General features: G+C 35.7%; 1 protein-coding gene across 2 annotated transcripts; it reads left to right on the top strand.

Annotated features, from left to right (window-relative positions):
• Positions 1-1717: 1717 nt before the first annotated feature.
• MAMYB (Duplicated homeodomain-like superfamily protein) lies at positions 1718-10384 on the top strand. Of its 2 annotated transcripts, XM_086604605.1 has the most exons (3): positions 1718-2747; positions 9718-9839; positions 9917-10384. In XM_086604605.1, exon 1 carries the CDS (start codon positions 1780-1782, stop codon positions 2686-2688), a length of 909 nt encoding a protein of 302 aa, XP_086460731.1. In that variant the 5' UTR covers positions 1718-1779; the 3' UTR covers positions 2689-2747; positions 9718-9839; positions 9917-10384. The 2 variants fall into 2 exon arrangements, with proteins under 2 accessions (XP_086460731.1, XP_086460726.1); XM_086604600.1 differs by lacking the exon at positions 9718-9839.
• Positions 10385-15626: the final 5242 nt, after the last annotated feature.

The raw sequence follows: 15626 nt of genomic DNA, 5'->3' as shown, positions 1-15626 counted from the left end.
TGATGAGGATTGTTTACATTTTTCAACCCGGGGTATAGAATCGTCACCATCCCTATATAAGACAAAGAACTTGTGCACTAACACTAGATACTTACTACTGAGAATAGTAGTACATACGCAAACATTAGCATAAGAATTTGGAATATGATTTGTAAAAGGAATATAAAACAAGTAGGTGAGTGATGAAAGCCCTTACAGTGTGGCCAATTAAGACCACTCCCTCAAAAACATTGCGATTTGCAACTCAAGACACAACAGCCAACGCTTAATCATGAAAATATGAGCATGTCACTAGCATAAGTGAACATATGTGAAATTAAAACCAATATAAAGTAATGTATTTGTTCCCATAACTCAAAATTATTAACACCAAGTACCAAACATTCTATAACAAAGAATTCTCTCTTCTTTAACATCCAACATATTCCACAAATGCAATACACAATTAAATAGCCTAGACCTAAAACACCTCATTCTTCAACAAAATCAAACAAATATAGGATTCATCCTACCATTAATCATCATAAAGTCAAAATCAAACAATCAATGATAACTCACCTTAATTAGAACGAATAAAGAGACGAACGAAATCCCAAAATCTGGTTTCATATACAAAATCCAAGTTAACCTATTGAAATCAATTTTTTTTAAGCCCCCCTTTTTTTTTAATTAAAAAAAAAAAAAAAAAAATTAGGTTGAATTGCTCACTTGTGTTGCTGGAGAAAAAGATCAAATATAGAAGTACCGATCGATTTGCCAGATTAGTGTTGAAGTGGGAAAATCATGACTTGTTTTGCCAGTGGGAAAATCGGTTATCAGTCTTTCGAAACTTTTTCACTCGATTATTCCAATTTTGCCCTTCAAAATGTGTAGTTGAAAATCGTGGGCACCCTAAATTTAGGTGCACCCTGCCCATAATTTTATCCCAAAACTAAATTAGATTACGTGAGTTTGAGTTTTTTGTCATAAAATTTAGATTATTACTTCACATGTGATGTGATGCATTTGATTGGTTTAGGGTTTTGTCTTCAGGATAATAAGCACAAATTAAGAGCATCTCTAGGTGGACGTATCCGTGGTCGCATTCTTCAAATTTGAAGAAATGCGTCGGAATTTCCCGGAATTCCAACTCTAGGTGGTCGCATTCGTGGTCGCATAACCTGTCTGTTCGCATTCTTGTTCGCAAATCTGGAGGTTTGGATGCGGATGCGGAGCGACAATAGTAATGTCGCGCGCCAGTACTAATGTCGCCCCAAGTTTTTTTTTTGACTTTGACCAACACCACGCCAAGAGATCGGCGCCGCCACTACTAATGTCGCATTGCTTTTTTTTTTTTACTTTTTCAATTTGATGCGACAGTGGGAATGTCGCGTGAGTTTTTTTTTGAACTTGGGGCAACATTGCGGTTAATGTCGCTAGCGACGGATATCTTGGCCAGCGGCGCCAAGACTAATGTCGTAGCAGGTCATCTCCAATGAATTTTGCGACTACGAATTTGCGACCACCTAGAGTTGGTCGAAATTTGCTATCAGATTCTGTGGTAGCATTCTTCAAATTTGAAGAGTATGCTACCACCACCTAGAGATGCTCTAAAATTGCTCTTAACGCAGACGACACCCTTTAAATCAGACAAACCAGGGGTAATATTGTCCAAATTGAAACTCCCGTAATTTTCGGTTGAACTAAACACAGACAACACAAGGTCAAATCCGTAACTTCACCTCCCCCTTTCTTCTCCTTCCGCAGCCATTTCCATTTTCCATTTTTCTCAAAAAAAAAATGGAGTTTTTAGACGAAGAAAGCAGACCCAAGCTCCTTTTTCAATCTCGCTTCTCATCAAACCCATCTCCCACACCTCAAAAAATCAACAAACCCATCACCTTTTTCTGCATTTCCATTTCTATCCTTCTTTCTCTCCTCACGTTCTTCTTCCTTTCATCAGAAACCATAACTTTCCATCTCCTTCTCTGGTTCTCAATTTCCTTATTCCTTGGCCCATTTGCTCCTGTTTCAATCACAGGTGGCGATGTACGTGTCGGTCAAGGCGAGATTCTTGAAGAACCGGTTGAATTTGATGAACATTTGAAGAAACAAACGGTGCCAAGTCGAAGAAAGTTTAGGAAACCTGAAGAATTGGTTACCCCAGGTTTAGTTATCGAGAAAAAAGAAGAAGTGGGGGGTGATTGTAATGGGGAGAAAGTTGGGAAAGAAGAAGAGAAAGATTTGATTTTTGAGGAGAAAGAATGGACTGATGGAGATTTTGATATGTTGAAGAAACAGATTGGGAAGTATCCTATTGGAACTGTTAGAAGATGGGAAATGATTGCTCAAGTGTTTAAGGGTAGACATGGAGTGGAAAGTGTGATAAAGATGGGGAAGTCTTGGAATGAGAAGAAACCGGGAGGCGGGGATTCTTTTACGCAGTTTTTGAAGCAGAGGAAACCATTAGATAAGAGAATGGAAGAAGGGAGTAATGGGAGTAATGGGAAGAAAGAGAGTGAGGGAGATGAGTGGAGTAGTGGAGAAGATATTGCTCTTTTGAATGCTTTGAAGGCGTTTCCGAAAGATGTTTCTATGAGGTGGGAGAAGATTGCGGCGGCTGTTCCGAGTAAAACAAAGGCTTCTTGTGTGAAAAGAGTTGCTGAGTTGAAGAAAGGGTTTAGGAGCTCGAAAGCTTCTGCGGAATAGGAGATGATGGAGTTTTTTGGTTCACATTTGTTATATTCTTTTCAAGGAGCATTAAGGAGGTCAGTATTATATCTGTATCTGTTGAGTAAAATTTACTGTTTCTTTAGTTATTATGAGTATATGGGATGAAACCAGTTTTCCCACTTTGCGAGAGTAGACATGTGAAGCATTGATTTGTTGAAAGATATCTGAGAATCAATACAAAGAAATTTGTTTTCTCAATTAGGTTGTTTCACACTAGTCTAGTATCCACAAAATTCTATATGACAAATGGATACTTGAATAAGAGTTGGTAATAAATTTTGTCATTGATTAGTATGATTTAATGTGTTGTTATTGTGTATTAGTAGGATTGAATGTATTGTCATGCACTCATGCATTGGGTAGTTTGATCAGTTAAGTTACACTAAGGAGTTAATTTAACCCTTTTCTCTGAATAAAAACTGTTTCTGCCGAGTTTTGAGTGCTGCGTGTTCTATTTGAGCTTGGTTGTTAATCTGGAATTTATGTATATTCATAAACATAAGGATCCAAAACAGAAATGTTCAATATTGAAAGCTCCTTAAAAAGACATTAGTGGGAGTTCAGGCAAAGAAAGCTAAGTTTTGAGGGTGTTAGGTGAAGACTATAATCACTGTGGTTGACATGGTTGAGGCAGCTCCGAGGAACAAGTACTAGGAGATGTGTTTTGTTTGATTTTAGTGGAGTGAAGGAATTTATTCAGCTGACCCAAACCTCAGGGACAAGTGACTGAGATTTAATATGGGAAGGATTGGAAACCGTATGATCTGTTCACCTGTAAACTAATCCCAACTTATGTTTCCCTTTCGACCACCACATTGTTTACCTTGTACCTCGTGCTTCGAGTTCCGTTGTTTCTTGCTTGGTAACAGAAAAAAAAGTTGTCAGTAAAAGTAATATGCTAGAGGGTATCACACTACAGCCACAAAAAATATATCAGTGTTGATGCAAATTTACCCACCCACCCAAACATGAGGTCTCAAATTGTAAACCTCACCCTGACAGATGAAGATGCCCATAGCCATATTGACGCCTATAGAAGAAAATGCAGTAGTAGATTGGCGTTTCAGTTCCATTTTGGGTACTCAATCCAAAGGTGGAAGGTGTTTTTTTCAATGGAAGACTTTCGCTTATGTCTTTTAGGCTTTCAACTCCATTTTGTGGATATATGGGTATCTGGGGTGAAGTTAATCTTCCCACCTTATGAGAGTAGACATTTGACGTTTCTTGAGCGGTATATGCCAATCACTACAAAGAAATTTATTTTGTCAAACAAGTTACTCTAATGCCCTCAAAATTATAATAAGGCTGTAATTAATAGTCGCTTTTATAGTAGGATTAAATGTGTCATTGCATTACCACTGATTGAGTAGGTCGATCAATTAAATCACACTAACGAGTCACATTACTCTATTGTCCCACGAAATTTTATACCTCGTCTGGATACTGAAGTAAGGCTTGGTATTAAATAATGTCTTTAATTAGTAGGATTCAATTTGTTGTCATACATTGTGTAGTCTGATCAGTTAAGTTACACTAAGGAGTTAATTTAATTATTCTCTGAGTAAGATCTGTTTCTGCCGAGCGTTGAATGCTGCATGTTCTATTTGAGCTTGGTTGATAATCTGGAATTTATGTAATCTCATAAATGGAAGAAACGAAAACAAAATGTGAGTTGTTCAATATTGAAATTCAAACCTTTCGGTGGGAGTGATTGAGGTTTGATCATTGACTTATTGTATACGTATGTAATCCACTGCAGTCATGATTAAAACTCTAGTAACTAGTGCAGTTCAATTCAACGCACTTTTATTAAGTTTATTTACGCACTATTGGTGATTCTACTACATATATAGCCTTTTGACTTCAATGGAAGTTCTAGGTAAAGAAAGCCAAGTTTTGAGGGTTCTAGGTGGGTAAGGTGAAGTCTATAAATCTAAATCACTTTGGCTGACATGATTAGAGTAGCTCTAAGGACCTTGAAGTATTAGGAGACATGTTTGGATTGTGTTTAGAAGATTTGTGTGGGGAAGTAGAGAGGAGAAGTAGTGAGGAGAAGAGGAAGATTCATTGGGTTAGATGGGATAGGTTTTACCTTAGCAAGGAAGAAGGGGGTCTTGGGTGCAAGTATATATATGTCATGGGGGAAGCATTACTATCAAAATGGTTGTGGAGAGATAGAGAAGAAAAGGAACATCTTTGGAGGAGGATAATAGTAGATAAATACGGGGAATGGGAAAGTGACTGGAAACCAAAGCAACCACGGGGGCCTTATGGTATCACACTATGGAAGAGCATCATGAAAGGGTGGGAGAATTTTTCTAAAGGTGTAATTCCTTTACCGGGTGAGAATAGTTCCATATCTTTTTGGCATGACACATGGCTTGGAGAGAGACCACTATGTGAACAATATGCTGCTATCTATGGTATTGTGGTGAACAAAAATGCTAAGGTAAGAGATTATGCTAAAAGGAGCGTGAATGGAATGGAATGGGAAATTACCTTGAGAAGGAGGTTAAATGATTGGGAGGCACCTACTTTCATTAGCTTGTTGGGCACTATTTAAAGTATTTATCAAGAGGGGGATAAGTTTGGGGAAGAAGATGGCGCTTTTGGAGGTGGGATAAAAGCAAAGTTTTCTATGGGGTTCTCGCCAAGAATCATGTGAGAAAAGTGTTGAAACCTCAAGAGATTTTAGTGGATTTTCCATATAGGAGGATTTGGATGCCTTCTATTCCTTTTAAGGTGGCATTCTTCACTTGGATGGCGTTTCTAAGGAGGGTTCAAACCGTAGACAAGCTAATCTCTAAAAGAATGACTATTGATAATAAATGCTTTTTTTGTGGAGGGATTGGAGAGGATGTGGGTCATATCTTCATCCGGTGTTCTTTTGCTATGAGGATGTGGGAGGTACTTTTTGTGTCATTCAACAAGCCTTGGACACCGCCAATTAGAATTGAGGATTTGAGGATGCACTTGGTGGGAATATTATAAAACATGCTCTATCGCTGAAGTCAAGGTGGATTGCGGAACACCTTCCTAGAGCAATTATTTGGGTTCTATGGAATGAAAGAAATCGGAGAATATTTGAGCAAAAGACCAAGGAAGCATTTAAAGTCGTGTAGGAGATCAAAGAAGTACTCTACAATTGGTCTAGGGGAATGGCTGATTTGAAGACCTTACGATTTCAAGACTTTGTGTGTGATTGGGATAACATTATATTTTGTACTTGAAGGGTATCTTATGTTTAGGGTGTGGGTAATCTTGTAACTTAGCATCTTGCTAATTGGGGTTAACCTTTTGTAACTTTGTTTATGATTTGGAATATATGAATACTTTTTACCACTCAAAAAAAGAAAGGAGACATGTTTGGATAGCTAGTACAGTGATGAAATTTATTCAGCTGACCCAAACCTTAGGGGCATGTGAAACTAACCTTCCCGCTTGACGAGAGTAGACCTGTGGAGTTATTGATTTCTTGAGTGATATATTCAAATCAATACAAGTAAATTTGTTGTTTTGGATAAGCTGTTTCACATTACTCTAATGGCCACAAAATTCTAATGACAAATGGATACTGAAAAAAGAGTTGGTAATGCACAGTATCTTTGATCTGTATGACTAAATGTGTTTCCATGGATTGAGTAGGTTGATCAGTTACACTAAAAGTCAATTTAATACTTATTTGCATAAAAACTGTTTATGCCGAGCTGTTGAATGCTGCATTCTTTTTGAGCACTCCATATTAGTTAGTAATCATCAATATTTGTATTTTCTTATATGAAACTCATGAAAGAAACTAAAACAATTATGAAATGTGCAACAATATTGGAACTCAAACCTTTGGGTTGGAATGATTGAGGATTGGCCTTCACAATTGACTCAATCGTATATGTATATATGATCCACTGCAATCACGATGGAAGTTCTTGTAACTAGTACTTTGAGTTGGGCGTGCTTCTTATTAGTTTACTGAGTCAGTACTGGAGATTCTACTGCTTAACATAGCTCCCTGAAAAGGAACTAAGCATTTAAGGTTTTAGGCAAAGAAAGATGTGGTTTGAGGGTTCTAGGTAAGTGAGATAAACACTCCAATCACTGTGGTTGTTGCCTCGAGAGCAGCTCCGAGGACTTTAAAGTATCTTGCAGAGGAGTTTGGATAGGTTTTAGTTGAGTAATGTATTCATCTAACGACCCAAACCTTAGGACGAGGAGTTGCTTGCCTGCTTTTATGTTGATTGCGATCAAATATGGGAAGGTTTGGAAAACACTCAATCACCTGGAAATTAATCACAACCTATGTTTCGCTTTCGAGTTTCGACCACCACATTGATGTCCATGCACCTTGTACTTTCAGTTCCTGTTTTTTTGCTAGGTAGAACCAAAACTATATATTATTAAAAGTTATATGCTAGAGGTTATTACTTAGTAACTACAGCCACAAAAGTACATACAAGGTTGATACATTTATAGACTCCTAACCGACCATGAGATCTAAAATTTCAAACCTCGCACCACCCTAACATCCAAAGATGCCCATAGCTGTATTAATGCACAGTAGATGGCACTCCTAGATTGCTGTTTCAATTCCATATTTGGTACTCACTCAAAAGATGGAAGGTGATTTTTCCATGAAAGGCTTTCACCCATGTCTTTCAAGTCCATTTTATGGACATATGCTGTTAAATTTATCTCACCACTTTACGAGAGGAGACCTGTGAAGTATTTAACTATTAATTTCTTGAGTGATATCTGCGAATTAATACTAGGAAATTTGGTTGTTTCACATTACTCTAATTTTTAAGAAATTATTTGTGACAAATGGATACTGAAATAGGACTTGATGTTTTTTATTAGTAGGATTAAATGTGTTGCCGTTGATTGATTAGGTGGATTAGTTGAATACTTGAATTACACTAAGGAGTCAATTTAACCCTTCTATGTATAGAAACTGTTTGTGCTGAGCCTTGAATGCTATGTGTAATACTTGATATGAACAATATGCCAATACTTAATAAATTTAAACTTTATTTTATTTCATAAATGAGAAACTAAAAAAATACGAAATGTTCAATAGTGAAATTCAAACCTGTGGTAGGACTGATCAACGATTGACCTTGAATATTGACTTAATTTTGTACATGTATATAATCCACAGCTATCATGATGAAAGGTGTTCTACTCTTAAGTAGTACTTTTGTAATTGGGCGTGGCTTTTTTAGTCTATGGAAGCACTATTGACGATTCTACTACATAATATAGCTCCTTGGAAAGAAGTTATTGGGAGTTCTAGGCAAAGAAAGCTAAATTTTGAGGGATCTTAGCCTTCTAGGTCATTGAGGTAAAGAGTAAAGACTGTAATCACTGTGGTTGACATAGTTAGAGCAGCTCTGAGGACCTTAAATTAGTAGGAGACGAGTTTGGACGCTTTTAGTGGATTAATGAATTCCATTCAGCTGACACAGACCTTAGGGACGAGCGACTGAGCGAGGACACGTTGTTTGGTTGCTTATTTGTTAATTGAGATTTAATATGGGTAAGATTAAAAAGCATATGATTTCACTGGTAAACTAATCCCAACTTATATTTCCCTTTCCACCCCCATGTTGTTTCCCTCATACCTTGTATGCCGTGTTCCTTATTATGTACTTAAAGTTTATTGGGATAATTCTGACTCGATGAGTGTAAAGTGGCTGATTAGGCACCAGTATCTTGTTTGGAGAAGGAAACTATATCGTCACCCTCAGCTAGTTAGCGCGATGCCAACGTTTGGTAAAACACATCTATCACATCTCTTATTTTGGCCTTTGGAATTCCAATCGATTGAGGGGGAGGATAGATGGATATGGAGATGAAACAAGTGTGGAAGCTTAGCAGAACTGTGAGCAGACTTTCACATTCGGGGGTCCATTTATCTTAAACGGTTTTGATTAAGCTGGTTTCGTTGAAGTTGAAGTTGAAGCTTTTCACGTCTGTGTCATCTTAGAAAGAAGCTCATGAAGTATGATCTTAGGGAAGGGCATGAAGATTATAATTGATGTCTGGTGTGCTGTCTTCTAAAAGGATAGGCTGCCCATTTCTTTGTTCTCCTTCTTTGGGGAGGTAGTGTGGTTATTCATTTTATATTTTATAGTGCTAATATGGCGAGCCATATATGGTCTAGAATTTAAAAGCCCGTTTGATTAGCAAGCTTGCAGAAAGCATCTTATATTCTTGTCCACCATATCTCTTAGGAGTGCATATGGACTATGGTTATGTGGTCTGCCTAAACACAACTTCATTCGTCCAAACATTTGGTTTTCTGTGACATTCTTACCTTTTTTGTGTGATTTTTTAGTATGATTAAGGATTAGGCAGAACCCACCCAACCTGTATTGAGTATCAAATGGCATACAATGTTCCCTTTGCTTCGTCATTTACTGTATTAGATAATCTTAGAATTAGAGGTAAAAAGAGAACATGTTCATGAATGAATTTAGATACTTTGGAGTTTGGACAAGTTATATGTGATGGAATATAGATTTTTTTTAAATTGTGTTTCATGTATGTAAGTTTAGCAAGCAAGTTAGCCCAGTACCAAGGAACCACTTCACTACCCCTGATTGCTCTATTAGCTCTGAGTGAGTCAGAGGCTACCTTGATTTTCTTAGCATTTAGCATAATTGCACGCTTAAGTTTTGTTCAATTGCCTTGTATTTCTGCTTTAGTACTGACTTTTTATTGGAGCTCCCTGTGTAAGCCAAGAGAGTACTGCCTCTATCATTTCTGATCACACCACCATATCCATTTTAATGTTCACTAACTGCACCGTCAGTGTTTCTCATGACTTCTTCCATGTCTGGTTTCATCCAATAGCACCTAATGATATTTTCCACCAAATTTCTTCTGAACGACATGAAACTGAGCAAATGGCTGGGAGGTGGGGCTATCATGTTACTTTTTATTTCATAAAAACTATGTAAAGTTGCTTCATATTTATTGTCAAAACACCATTGAAATCATTACCAGAGGATTTTGAGGAGCCCTTTTCTGGATCTGTATAAGGAGCTTATATCCGAATCTTATTGGGAAAAAGAGGAGCTTTGATCCTGACATCATAGGATAGCAGAATATTTTACTGTGGCTTGGAGGTCTGTCTTAAATCAAATTTGAACTACAGTATTGAAGTTTTATAGTAAGTTTGTGACAGCTGCAATTTTCTGTCCAGACCGGTCTTCAGACTTCAGATGTAGTAGAAAGATACGAGTGAGGGAAATTCCTCTGCAGCAGAACGCTCGGTAAACTTGGACAAGGTTAAATCTTGGTCCGTCCTTGGGATCTGATAATATGCATAGTCATGGTCGTTTCAGGTATGGTTTGTAACGCTGTGTATTGAGTTGCTGGACCTGGAATCATAATCAGATGGATAACATTTGAAGAGAAAAGGATTTTACCTGTAGACTTCTTCACTCTTTAACTGTTCTCTACTCGCAGCTATTTCTTTCAAAACTCGCTATGATTCAGCTGCACTTTCGCAGTGTGTATGGAAGAGAGAGTTTGTAGGCCAATGTGAAAAAAAGAGAACTTCATACAAGAAACGTAGAAACATAATGCATGTCATTGCAAATGCAGTTCAATCCTGATAATAAACAATGTCAATAAAGTTAAACGGTCATCAGATTCTTGTTTTTCATCATCATTATGTTCTTCTTCTTCTACTTCTTTTCGGCACAACTTTGGGATCCCATGAAACACAATTGTCAATTTCTGATCGTAGGACAACAGCTTCACTTCGTACACTCCACCAATCAACCGTCCTTTCACAGAGAGGACGGGAGCCTTTACATCTTTATTATTTCCCAGTGCTCATGTAGTGTGGTGTCCTGCTTGTGATGTAATCTCCCTGTGTGAGGATCTCTCTTACAACAGCTCTTTGTTTCTACTTTACTTGGTAGTCCTGTACTACCCTATCAATCAATAAAATTCAATTATAGGCCTGGCTACCTTGACATCCACAACTTACACAATGAGCTAAGAGCTGATTTTTTGGGAATATGTTTTCCATACAATAGAGATAATCTCTACAAATTATCAAGATATTTGAACATGTCTAACTTTGTCAAAAGTTGTGTTTAAGTTCAATATTTATCTAACGGTTCACAATTTTAGCACTCATTTTAATAAAGCTAGACGTATCCAATTGAGACGAGTTTTGGTAGAGATTCTATCCAAGATAGGAATATTTTCTTTACCAAAAATCAGCCCTTAGTTTAATATACAAATTCACTTTTAGGTTTTAGACTAGATTTTGGACCCGGGCATACGCCCGGGATCTATTAAATATTTTATGTGCTGAAAAGACTTTACAAAATGTCTCACACAAATTTTCGAATCATAATATATTTTTATTGAAAATAAACTAAAATACGTTAATGAGCAGTGATTATGGTGCATAAATACTTGGAAACTAAGGGATCAAATTGAGATAGCCTCTTCACTTTGTGGTTTAGGATATTAATCCATAATTTTCAAATGGAATTATCTTAAACTCGATCTAGCTTGTATAATAGTTTTCTTAGATTTATGGTGGTTTAGCGGTAAATCATCACCGCTCGGCTTACATACTAATGTGTACAAATTATTAAAATATCTATCAATCACTAAAACAGATTGATTGTTTCTATATCCTCAAATAATACATTACTCCTACTTGAAAAGATTTATCACATGAACGTGTTCTACGATGAATTGATGAATACAAAAAAAAAATTATTTTTTAAGAAAATGCGTTCACCTACTTAGAATACTCTTCCAAGTATTTTCTCTTTTTCTAGGTGATTGTTTGTATATATGCAAAATATACTTATTCAATTCCAACATGGATAACAGAGAAGATCATGCCGTTCTATGTCTTTCGTTAATGTGCGTGAACATGTCAAAGTGTTAACGTAAGATTGTGTAGGTAAAATGAGTAATGACCATTAATTTTCAGATTTGAACAATCTAATAATCAAATGGATTAAAGAAGAGTATGCATGTTTTTCAAATAACATTCCATTTTCAAACTTGAAGCTTCTAACATACACCTTGAACTTACAATAAAATGCTCAAATATTCCATCTTATTCTACATTTTTCCTTATTTCTTATAGTAAATTTATCTATTCTCAATGTTTCTGCAAGTACATTGCAAAACAAAGTTCAGATGAAGAAATAGTACCACAAAGTTTTTCCAATATTGCACTAATGTTGAAAAGGTTAAATGTGATGGTATCAAGAAAGTGTCATAAAAATAAGTATAACAATAATTCACACAAACACTCTTCACTCTTTTGGACCAAAGAATTATCATCCATCAATTATCAGTAGAACACTCGTAAGAATTTCTAAGCTTCGATATATTTTACTCCAAAATTATTAAAATTCTTACAACCAAAAAATATTTAAGTGACTCTCTTTGCGACCAAAGTTTGTTGCGTATCGAATAAAGGTTGTTGAGCTATTGCAAGTTCAACTGTAGTTCCATCGCTTTGAAATGCTCATCACAATGCAAATTCAATAATAGTGTTCTTATGCAATACCAAAAGTAACTCATATACGACATCATATTATTATACAACTTGGCAAGATCCTACTCCATGATGATATGGACATTCATAGTGTTCTTAAACCAATAGAAGCACATTTCTCTACATTAATGAGAAAGAATTTGGGAGAGTTTGCGCCTTGGCATTTGATCTCGTGTTAACTTTGACATTTTCTTAATCGAGTGTTCGAGTGTATGCATGTGAAAGGTTGTGTTTAGATGATTATTAAATATATCATTAGATTGTCTAAAGAAACAATGTCATACAAAAAATCAAAAATCAAATATGCAAATAAAAACACCCCATCATAATAAACCGGTGTTCTTTTTACAGGTTTAGACTTTCAATATGTATTATCATATTGTAGCATGTATGTGTTTGAAAATCAAAATGAGATCCAAGAAAGAAAAACAAAAAAGAATAAAGTGCATATGTTAAAAGGGTTATGCAAATAACATTTTGAGTGATCTAATTCGGTATATCTCATATAATTCTTTGAGAATGTGGGGAACTGTCGGAAGCTGATTTTACACCCTATAATAAGTTATTAACTGAAGAATATATAGTGTTTTTGAGGCTGCGTTAATGATATATTCGAAATAAGTTAGTGTTTTATCATAGACACTAAAAGTGTATGATTTGTAATAGGGAATTAACTTCTACAAATCACCTATTTTTTAGATTTTTTTTTTATGTGATCAAATATATAAGAATTTGAACACTAAAAGTGTTTGATTCGTAATAGAAAATTACCTTGTACAAATCACCTATTTTTTAGCAATTTTTTTTATTTGATCAAATATATGAAAATTGGAAATATACTCAAACTCGATCTCCAAATATAAGAATTATAAATACACTCAAACTCTCTAAAAATGTTCTATGTATGTGGGATTGTAGACTATTAGAAAAAACTATCTTTCATATTAGAGTGTCACATAGGAGAGAAAAAATATTATCTCTAATATTATAGTGCCACATAGGAGAGAGAAAAATCTCTTTTAGAGGTCTCTACTTTAGTATATAGATAGTAGATGTCAAGATAAGCAGTCAAGATAGCCAACCCTCTCTCTCTCTCTCTCTCTCTCTCTCTCTCTCTCTCTCTCTCTCTCTCTCTCTATATATATATATATATATATATATATATATATATATATATATATATATATATATAATCTTTATTTCCCATTAGGCATCACCAATTCTCTCCTGTAGCATCAACTTACATAAATATCTCGCAGATAATACTCAAAATTTATCAGATTCGAACATAGAAATGATGTCATTTACGGATGAAGGCCTTTTGTCTCCCCTATGGTAGTTATGTAAAGAACAATAGAATTTTCCCCTCTGGGAGGGCACCTTTTTTTCATGTAATTCGAGCATAGCTTCTGATTCTGGGGCTTGAAATGTCGCCTAGACCCAGATTGATTATGAGTTAAATAGAAGAGTTAATGTTAAAAAAATGGATTTGCACAAATCCATTGAGATATGAATGAGTAATTTGTCTTCCAAATTATCCCATATTGAGATGAAATGGGTTTCTCTTGAAACAATACGTAAAGTGAGAAAAACCTTTTCAAAAGGATGCACTAGTTCGAAACAGTGCATTATGCCGAAAAGGTGCGACCTTCCGAAATGTGCACTTGTTCAAAATAGTGCATCATGCCGAAACAGTGCTTTATGCCGAAATGGTGTGTCTTTTCGAAACATGTGACTTTTCAAAGAGTTGCTTACTTTTTTTCCCAAAAGTCTCTGTGTTGTTTCGAAGAGGCACCACTCACCTATAAATAGTGGATGAATTTGGAGAGAAAGACATACTAGATCACACAGAGTTCTGATCTTTCTCTTCTCCCTCTGTTCTTAGTCAAATACTATGTTGTGTTCGCTGAGTCTATAGAATTGAAGTGCTAGCTTTCTATATAAGGAAATCCGTTCTATCTTGGGAGACAGTTTTCTATCAACCTTCAAGCACGGTGAGGGGGAAAATCTATCTTAAGAACATAGTGAATCTTCATTAGGCTCGGATTTAATCATTGGTAAATTAAGTTCATTAGTTGAACTAAAAGGTTTGTTTGTTTGTTTGTTGAACTAAAGGTTTGTTCATGATATATTTGTTATATCGATTTGATTTTCTTGTTTACTTAACAATAAATATATTTTTGGAATAAGTTTTCTACAAACTTAAGACAATTTTCTTTCCGGTTTATATTTATTGTTAAGTTCAAATGCACTAACAATTTTAAAGCGGAAGAGATTGTAATGTGGCAGAAAATTTTCTCACCATAGATACTGGATTTGACGACACGATTTTATTGGTAAAGAAAATGGTGGGACAGTAAAGGGAATCAACGCCTAAATACCTAATAATAGCCTTTCAGTTTTGATTGGTTATGGTTTGGGTCTGATTAGTAAAAAGGTATGCACTGTTCGAAAGGACACATGTTCGAAAAAGAGGCTACGTTCAAAACGTATACATGTTCGAAAAGTAAGTACAATTATATTTGAAAAGGCAAAACCCTTGAAGCGGTACCACATGTTGTCAAGAAACGGTTGAAACCAATCATTTTTCAAGTCATTCTTGGAATGGACTTCTTGAAAGCAAACAAGGTGGTGGTAATGCCACACTGGGGGGGGGGGGATTCCGAGAATCCTTGCTTCATTCCAGATGTTAGGAATGGCGGGTGCTAAAAGGGTTCTAAAATTATTTTATTATTTGTAAGATTTATGTGTTTTACTATTGCGCCAAAGAGTGCCAAAAAAGAAGATTGCTTAAGATATTGTTTTGTAAGCATACTTGTAAGCAAAATTAAGGTCTTAAAAGTGTTTTCGACACTATATGAATGATATGTGACATTCTGTAAGAAGACACCTCACTTGAAAAACATATATATCTAAATGGTTTTCCAATTTATTGACTTTGTCATGAGAAATTGGAAAATGTGAGGGATTATGTATCTTCTTGAATTAATCAATTCAAAATTAGAAATTTGTTGAAGTATTACTCAAAAGACATCAAATGTGGTGTTTTACTCTAGGAGAGATGAATAAATTTCAAGGAAATCCTTATAGCAAATGTGCATAGCAATGTCCACTATGGAATCAAAATTCATAGCGTTAGACGAGGCTGTAAAAGATGCTGAGTGACTTCGAAATTTCTTAGAGGATATTCCAAACTGGGCTAAACACGTACGGTGATTATTGTGTATACAACTTGTGACAGCCAATCTGCTATTGGTAGAGCACAGAGTAGCATGTATGACGGGAAGTCTCGACACATACGTCGTAGACATAACACCGTTAGACAATTATTCTCAAATGGAGTTATCTTAATTGACTATGTAAGGTCAAA

This window comes from Coptis chinensis, chromosome 1 (assembly GCF_015680905.1).
Source record: "Coptis chinensis isolate HL-2020 chromosome 1, ASM1568090v1, whole genome shotgun sequence".
Classification (NCBI taxonomy): domain Eukaryota; kingdom Viridiplantae; phylum Streptophyta; class Magnoliopsida; order Ranunculales; family Ranunculaceae; genus Coptis; species Coptis chinensis.
This window is presented reverse-complemented; position numbering and strand designations above follow the sequence as displayed.

Bases quoted from the DNA above. Each gene is read 5' to 3' on its own strand.
- MAMYB (XM_086604600.1), top strand. From the start codon at position 1,780: ATGGAGTTTTTAGACGAAGAAAGCAGACCCAAGCTCCTTTTTCAATCT.